The following is an 8,756-nucleotide window of genomic DNA, read 5'->3' on the forward strand; positions in this document are numbered from 1 at the left end:
ACACCAGTTGAGTGACGGTTGAGATGCGGGGACCAAAGAGCCAGAGCTCAACCCCCGAAAGCACAACTAGGTGAGCACACACACACACACACACACACACACACACACACACACACACACACACACACGTTAGAAAGAATTTTTTCAGTGTCAGAGTAGTTAATAAATGGAATGCACTAGGAAGTGATGTGGTGGAGGCTGACTCCATACACAGTTTCAAATGTAGATATGATAGAGCCCAGTAGGCTCAGGAATCTGTACACCAGTTGATTGACAGTTGAGAGGCGGGACCAAAGAGCCAAAGCTCAACCCTCACAAGCACAATTAGGTGAGTACAATTAGGTGAGTACACACACACCTCTCCTCTCTCTCTCTCTCTCTCCTACTTTCTCCTCTCTATCTCTTTATCTCTCTCACTCTCTCCCTCTTCTCTTATCTCCCTCTCTCTTTATCTCTTCTCATCTCTCTTCTCTCTCTCTCTCTTCTCTCTCTCTCTCTCTCTCTCTCTCTCTCTTATCTCTCTCTCCTCTCTCTTTATCTCTCTCTCTCCTCTCTCTCTCTTATCTCTCTCTCTCCCTCTCTCTTATCTCTCTCTCTCCTCTCTCTTTATCTCTCTCCTCCTCCCTCCCTCTCTCTATCTCTCTTATCTCTCTCCCTCCCTCCCTCCCTCTCTCTCTCTCTCTCTCTCTCTCTCTCTCTCTCTCTCTCTCTCTCTCTCTCCTCTCCTCTCCTCTCTATCTCTTTCTCCCCCACCTCGCTCTGCCCTTCTGACGAATCCTATCACGGCACAACTAGGAACAGGGTCAAGCATGACAGCCAGAAGCAACAGGGGAACAGGGTAAAGTTCAGGCGACGAAATGAAGGAAATAGTTCGCCCAGTTTCTGGAGGACATCAAGAGTGAGATGCAGGAAATGATGCAGGAATGAAGATGAAATAAGCAACCTAAAAAGAGAGCTGACAGCAGCAAAGGAGGAGATTAGAGCCCTCAAAGAGAACAGTAATCGATGCTGAGACTCAGATAACCACCCAGAGAGGTGGTGGGAATAGTACTTTGGAAGAGAATGCCACATTAAAAGCAACTATTTGCAGAAATGCTAAAAAACAATCAACTCTGAAATAATGTCTGCAGTGATGGAGGTAGCCATGAAAGCAGCCACCTCACAGAAAGTGGCACGCTCCACTATCCTAGCTGCTGGAAAGGAAAAGAGCAGTGGTAGCTGTAGGTATTAAAGAGCAGGAAGGCTCTAATAGGAAAGAGTGGAATGATAGGGACAAAGCGGCAGTGAATGAAATACTGAAGGCACTAGACATGGAAGGGGCTGAGCATAGCATTGAGAAGGTTTTCAGGTTAGGCTGGTACAAAAAAGACCGAGACCGTGTGTTAAAGATAGTGTTTTCAAACGAGAACACAAAGGACACGATTCTAACAAGGAAAAGCCACCTGCAACATGTGGGAGAATTAAAAAAAGTATTCCTCCAGAGGGACATGACGAGGGAGGAGAGGGCCATGGCGGCAGAAGCAAGGAAGAAGCGCAGGACGAGAGGGGAAAACCAGGAAACCACAGCTCCCAACACATCACCCCAGAGGCGAGGGGGGAACCCGCAACCAGCTACCCAGTAACACGAGCGGGGAGGGCAACCCCACCACCCTCCTCTGCATAGAAAACCCCCCTTTCCTTCCTGTCCTCCCGCTCCGTTCACCCCATACCCTCCCTGTCCTTCCCCCTTCACTTGACCCCCCACCCCTCATCCCAGTATCCTCTGCAACCCTGGCATCCACCTCACAAATCCTCACACCCATGGCACAGCTTCCTCCACCAGCAGAACATTCACCAAGGAGGAGATTTGAGAAGGGACAGAAGAAAGTGAGCCTCAAAGCAATGTACACTAACATAGATGGTATTACAAATAAGGCAAATGAACTTGGAGAATGGGTACTAGAGGAAAACCCAGACATAATAGCTCTCACAGAAACAAAGCTGACGAAAACAATAACAAATGCAGTGTTCCAACAGGACTATTATGTTATGAGGAAAGAGAGAGAAGGAAGAGGTGGGGGTGGTGTAGCTCTGCTGGTAAGAAAGGGCTGGGATTTTGAGGAGTTCGTTGTTCAGGGATGTGAAGGTTTCAGTGACTACATAATTGGAACAATAACAACCGGAGGGCAAAAAATTATAGTCGTAGTCATATATAATCCACCACCAAATGACAGAAGACCCAGACAGGAATATGATAGAAACAATATGGCCACCATTAACATAATAGAGAGAGCAGCTTCTCTTGCTAGCAGGAATGGATCTGGACTACTAATTATGGGAGACTTCAACCATGGGAAGATAGATTGGGAGAACAGAGACCCGCATGGAGGACCAGAAACATGGAGAGCTAAGCTGCTGGACGTGGCAAAAAGAAACTTTCTACGCCAGCACATCAAGGATCCAACAAGAATGAGAGGAGAGGATGAACCAGCAATGCTTGATCTGATATTTACCCTAAATGAGTGGGATATAAGGAAAGTCAAGATGGAAGGAACCTTGGGAATGAGTAATCACAGTGTATTGACCTTTGAGTACCTGGTAGAGCTCGGAATTATCCCCCCCGAAAAAGAATTAGGAAACAAAAGGCTGGCATACCGAAAGGGAAATTATGAGGAGATGAGAAGCTTCCTAAGGGAAATACCTTGGGACACAGTCCTCAGAGCTAAGTCTGTACAAGATATGATGAACTATGTCACCCAAAAGTGTCAGGAGGCAGTAAGCAGATACATCCCGGCACAAAAGGAAAAATCCGAGAAACAAAAGAAGAATCCATGGTATAATAGGGCATGTATGGAAGCAAAGAAACTGAACAAAAGAGCGTGGAGGAACTTCCGGAATAACTGAACACCAGAAAGCAGAGAGAGATACCAGAGAACCAGGAATGAGTATGTCAGGGTGAGAAGAGAAGCAGAGAAAAGTTATGAAAATGATATAGCAAACAAAGCCAAGACCGAACCAAAGCTACTCCACAGTCACATCAGAAGGAAAACAACAGTGAAAGAACAGGTAGTGAAACTTAGAACAGGCGAGGACAGGTATACAGAGGATGACAAAGAGATGTGTGATGAACTCAACAAGAGGTTCCAAGAGGTCTTCATAACAGAACAAGGTGAGGTCACTGTGCTAGGAGAGAGGGACGTAAACCAGGCGGCCTTGGAAGAGTTTGAAATTACGAGAGAGGAGGTCAAGAGACACCTGCTGGATCTGGATGTTAGAAAGGCTGTTGGTCCAGACGGGATCTCGCCATGGGTACTGAAAGAGTGTGCAGAGGCACTTTGCTTGCCACTCTCCATAGTGTATAGTAGGTCACTGGAGACGGGAGACCTACCAGAAATATGGAAGACGGCGAATGTGGTCCCAATATACAAAAAGGGCGACAGGCAAGAGGCACTGAACTACAGGCCAGTATCCTTGACTTGTATACCATGCAAGGTGATGGAGAAGATCGTGAGAAAAAACCTGGTAGCACATCTGGAGAGAAGGGACTTCGTGACAAATCGACAACATGGGTTCAGGGAGGGTAAATCTTGCCTGACTGGCTTAATAGAATTCTATGACCAGGTGACACAGATTAAGCAAGAAAGAGAGGGCTATGCGGACTGTATTTTCTTAAATTGTCGGAAAGCCTTTGACACAGTACCGGATAAGAGGCTGGTATATAAGCTGGAGAGACAGGCAGGTGTAGCTGGTAAGGTGCTCCAGTGGATAAGGATGTACCTAAGCAATAAGAAGCAGAGAGTTACGGTGAGGGGTGAGACCTCTGATTGGCGTGAAGTCACCAGTGGAGTCCCACAGGGCTCTGTACTCGGTCCTATCTTGTTTCTGATGTATGCAAATGATCTCCCGGAGGGTATAGATTCATTTCTCTCAATGTTTGCGGACCGATGCCAAAATTATGAGAAGGATTAAGACAGAAGAGGACTGTTTGAGGCTTCAAGAAGACCTAGACAAACTGAAGGAATGGTCGAACAAGTGTTGTTAGAGTTCAACCCAACCAAATGTAATGTAATGAAGATAGGTGTAGGGAGCAGGAGGCCAAATACAAGGTATCATCTGGGAGAGGAAATCCATCAGGAGTTAGAGAAAGAAAAAGACTTGGGAGTTGATATCACGCCAGACCTGTCTCCTGCAGCACATTTCAAGAGGATAACATCAGCGGCATATGCCAGGCTGGCCAACATACGAACGGCGTTCAGAAATTTGTGTAAAGAATCATTCAGAACTTTGTATACCACATATGTCAGGCCAATTCTGGAGTATGCAGCCCCAGCATGGTGTCCATATCTAGTCAAGGATAAGACTAAACTGGAAAAGGTTCAAAGATTTGCCACCAGACTAGTACCCGAGCTGAGAGGTATGAGCTACGAGAAGAGACTGCGGGAATTGAACCTCACTTCGCTGGAAGACAGAAGAGTTAGGGGGGACATGATCACTACATTCAAGATTCTCAAGGGAATTGATAGGGTAGATAAAGACAGGCTATTTAACACAAGTGGCACACGCACAAGAGGATACAGGTGGAAACTGAGCGCCCAAATGAGCCACAGAGATATTAGAAAGAACTTTTTTAGTGTCAGAGTGGTTGACAAATGGAATGCATAAGGGGGTGATGTGGTGGAGGCTGACTCCATACACAGTTTCAAGTGTAGATATGATAGAGCCCAATAGGCTCAGGAATCTGTACGCCTGTTGATGACGGTTGAGAGGCGGGACCAAAGAGCCAGAGCTCAACACCCGCAAGCACAAATAGGTGAGTACACACACATGTTCAGCTACCATCTCCTCCTCCTCCCTAGCCACTCTCACCATCCTCCTCCTCCTCCCCAGCCACTCTCACCATCCTCCTCCTCCTCCCCAGCCACTCTCACCATCCTCCTCCTCCCCAGCCACTCTCACCATCCTCCTCCTCCTTCCCAGCCACTCTCACCATCCTCCTCCTCCCCAGCCACTCTCACCATCCTCCTCCTCCTTCCCAGCCACTCTCACCATCCTCCTCCTCCCCAGCCACTCTCACCATCCTCCTCCTCCTCCCCAGCCACTCTCACCATCCTCCTCCTCCTCCCCAGCCACTCTCACCATCCTCCTCCTCCTCCCCAGCCACTCTCACCATCCTCCTCCTCCTCCTCCCCAGCCACTCTCACCATTGCCTCCTTCACTATCAGGATAAACATGCAGGAGAACAAACACTCATAATAAGCAGCAGCCTCCGCTGAGGAGACTCATCAAAACTTTACCGTGGCCGTCGTCCTCTGATGGACAGTGATGCTCCAGTCTGCCTTGCCTCAACCTTCACCGCTCCTCAACCTTAAATGTTTCTTTTATAAAGGTCGAGAATGGCAGGACCCGGGGACGCCATGGGTCAACTGCAGCGGTCACCGTCAGCGGTCACCGTCAGCGGTCACCGTCAGCGGTTTACCGTCAGCGGTCACCGTCAGCGGTCACCGTCAGCGGTCACCGTCAGCGGTCACCGTCAGCGGTCACCGTCAGCGGTCACCGTCAGCGGTCACCCTCAGCGGTCACCCTCAGCGGTCACCGTCAGCGGTCACTGTCAGCGATGTCACTGTTGATGACCCATTTCCTAGTTACTTCACATGTTGATCAAGATCATCTGGAGAGTGGAGGACGTGTACGCGCCTCCCGAGTGCCTGGGTGAGTGCCAGGGTGAGTGTCAGGGTGAGTGCCAGGGTGAGTGCCAGGTTGAGTGCCAGGGTGAGTGGCAGGGTGAGTGCCAGGGTGAGTGGCGATACTCAGCTTGGGAGGGAATGTTTGTGAATATCAACGACCGTCAGTAATGGTCATAACGCGATTGTTCCTCAGGGACCAGATTCACGAAGCAGTTACGCATGCACTTACGAACCTGTACATCTTTTCTCAATCTTTGGCGGCGACTTTGTTTACAACTATTAAACAGTTAATGAGCTCCGAAGCACCAGGAGGCTGTTATTAACAATAACAACACTTGATTGGAAAGTTTTCATGCTTGTAACCTGTTTAATAAATATAACTAAATCCGTCAAAGATTGAGGAAAGATGTACACGGTCGTAAGTACTTGCGTAACTGCTTCGTGAATCTGGCCCCTGAACAAGAGGGGGACACACACACACACCTTGGTACTTGATAGGCAGCGTATATAAGCGGGAATCATCTCATCGTTACGTGTTATTCATGCCTGTGCCACCTCTTGGGAGGCTTAATCTTCATCAATTAATCATCATCGTTACACGTGAGCCACAGTCTATGGAAATGTACTCAGGTGTTATCATCAGTGAGGTCAGAAGCCAGGTGTGTGACTGATGCCTCCTCACTGCTGGGGAGTAGCCAGGTGTGTGACTGATGCCTCCTCACAGCTGCGGGAGGAGCCAGGTGTGTGACTGGTGACTCCTCACAGCTGCGGGAGGAGCCAGGTGTGTGGCTGGTGACTCCTCACAGCTGGGGAGTAGCCAGGTGTGTGACTGGTGCCTCCTCACAGCTGGGGAGGAGCCAGGTGTGTGACTGGTACCTCCTCACAGCTGGGGAGGAGCCAGGTGTGTGACTGGTACCTCCTCACAGCTGGGGAGGAGCCAGGTGTGTGACTGGTACCTCCTCACAGCTGGGGAGGAGCCAGGTGTGTGGCTGGTGACTCCTCACAGCTGGGGAGTAGCCAGGTGTGTGACTGGTGCCTCCTCACAGCTGGGGAGCAGCCAGGTGTGTGACTGGTGCCTTCTCACAGCTGGGGAGGAGCCAGGTGTGTGACTGATGCCTCCTCACAGCTGGGGAGCAGCCAGGTGTGTGACTGGTGCCTTCTCACAGCTGGGGAGTAGCCAGGTGTGTGACTGGTGCCTCCTCACAGCTGGGGAGGAGCCAGGTGTGTGACTGGTGACTCCTCACAGCTGCGGGAGGAGCCAGGTGTGTGGCTGGTGACTCCTCACAGCTGGGGAGTAGCCAGGTATGTGACTGGTGCCTCCTCACAGCTGGGGAGGAGCCAGGTGTGTGACTGGTGCCTTCTCACAGCTGGGGAGGAGCCAGGTGTGTGACTGGTGTCTCCTCACAGCTGAGGAGGAGCCAGGTGCCTCCTCACAGCTGGGGAGGAGCCAGGTGTGTGGCTGGTGATTCCTCACAGCTGCGGGAGGAGCCAGGTGTGTGACTAGTGACTCCTCACAGCTGCAGGAGGAGCCAGGCGTGTGACTGGTGACTCCTCACAGCTGGGGAGGAGCCAGGTGTGTGACTGGTGACTCCTCACAGCTGCGGGAGGAGCCAGGTGTATGGCTGGTGACTCCTCACAGCTGGGGAGGAGCCAGGTGTGTGGCTGGTGACTCCTCACAGCTGGGGAGGAGCTAGGTGTGTGACTGGTGACTCCTCACAGCTGGGGAGCAGCCAGGTGTGTGGCTGGTGACTCCTCACAGCTGGGGAGGAGCCAGGTGTGTGACTGGTGCCTTCTCACAGCTGGGGAGGAGCCAGGTGTGTGACTGGTGCCTCCTCACAGCTGGGGAGGAGCCAGGTGTGTGACTGGTGTCTCCTCACAGCTGAGGAGGAGCCAGGTGTGTGACTGGTGCCTCCTCACAGCTGGGGAGGAGCCAGGTGTGTGGCTGGTGACTCCTCGACAGCTGGGGAGGAGCCAGGTGTGTGGCTGGTGACTCCTCACAGCTGGGGAGGAGCCAGGTGTGTGGCTGGTGACTCTTCACAGCTGGGGAGGAGCCAGGTGTGTGAATGGTGATTCCTCACAGCTGAGGAGGAGCCAGGTGTGTGACTGGTGCCTCCTCACAGCTGGGGAGGAGCCAGGTGTGACTGGTGACTCCTCACAGCTGGAGAGGAGCCAGGTGTGTGACTGGTGACTCCTCACAGCTGGTGAGGAGCCAGGTGTGTGACTGGTGACTCCTCATAGCTGGTGAGGAGCCAGGTGTGTGACTGGTGACTCCTCACAGCTGGAGAGGAGCCAGGTGTGTGACTGGTGACTCCTCACAGCTGGGGAGGAGCCAGGTGTGTGACTGGTGACTCCTCACAGCTGGGGATGAGCCAGGTGTGTGACTGGTGACTCCTCACAGCTGGGGAGGAGCCAGGTGTGTGACTGCTGGTGATTCCTCACAGCTGGGGAGGAGCCAGGTGTGTGACTGCTGGTGATTCCTCACAGCTGGGGAGGAGCCAGGTGTGTGACTGCTGGTGATTCCTCACAGCTGGGGAGGAGCCAGGTGTGTGACTGCTGGTGATTCCTCACAGCTGGGGAGGAGCCAGGTGTGTGGCTGGTGCTTCCTGCCTCTTCGCCTTCCCCCCTCACAAGACCGCACCAGTGGACAGTTGACACATGTGATGTATTGTGACACTGGTGTCCGATTCATTACACGAATATGAGAGCCTGTTCAAGGCGGTCTTGCCTGACTCATCTACCTTATTACCACAATGTGTTAATGGTCATTGTGCCTGGGAAGGGAGGGGGTTAATTAGGCCAATTGAGTTCCTCTTTTTCCTGCTGTCGATAATTTGTCCGGACTACCATAAAACCGACTCGCGTTGACCGGCGCTGCGTTCTCGCCAGCGGTGACCGGCGCGACGTTCTCGCCAGCGGTGACCGGCGCGGCGTTCTCGCCAGCGGTGACCGGCGCGGCGTTCTCGCCAGCGTTGACCGGCGCTGCGTTCTCGCCAGCGGTGACCGGCGCGACGTTCTCGCCATCGTTGACCGGCGCGGCGTTCTCGCCAGCGGTGACCGGCGCGGCGTTCTCGCCAGCGTTGACCGGCGCGGCGT

At 52.1% G+C, this 8,756-nt stretch overlaps 1 protein-coding gene across 1 annotated transcript in view; it reads right to left on the reverse strand.

The window, feature by feature from the left end:
* Nucleotides 1–8,454: 8,454 nt before the first annotated feature.
* The window catches only part of LOC138372615 (circumsporozoite protein-like), a 15,912-nt gene continuing 15,610 nt past the window's right edge, over nt 8,455–8,756 (reverse strand). The window contains exon 2 of the mRNA XM_069338105.1: nt 8,455–8,756. This exon is cut by the window's right edge and continues 164 nt beyond it. Coding sequence (XP_069194206.1) covers nt 8,455–8,756 — 302 coding nt within the window.

Source organism: Procambarus clarkii, chromosome 39, assembly GCF_040958095.1.
Source record: "Procambarus clarkii isolate CNS0578487 chromosome 39, FALCON_Pclarkii_2.0, whole genome shotgun sequence".
Taxonomy (NCBI): domain Eukaryota; kingdom Metazoa; phylum Arthropoda; class Malacostraca; order Decapoda; family Cambaridae; genus Procambarus; species Procambarus clarkii.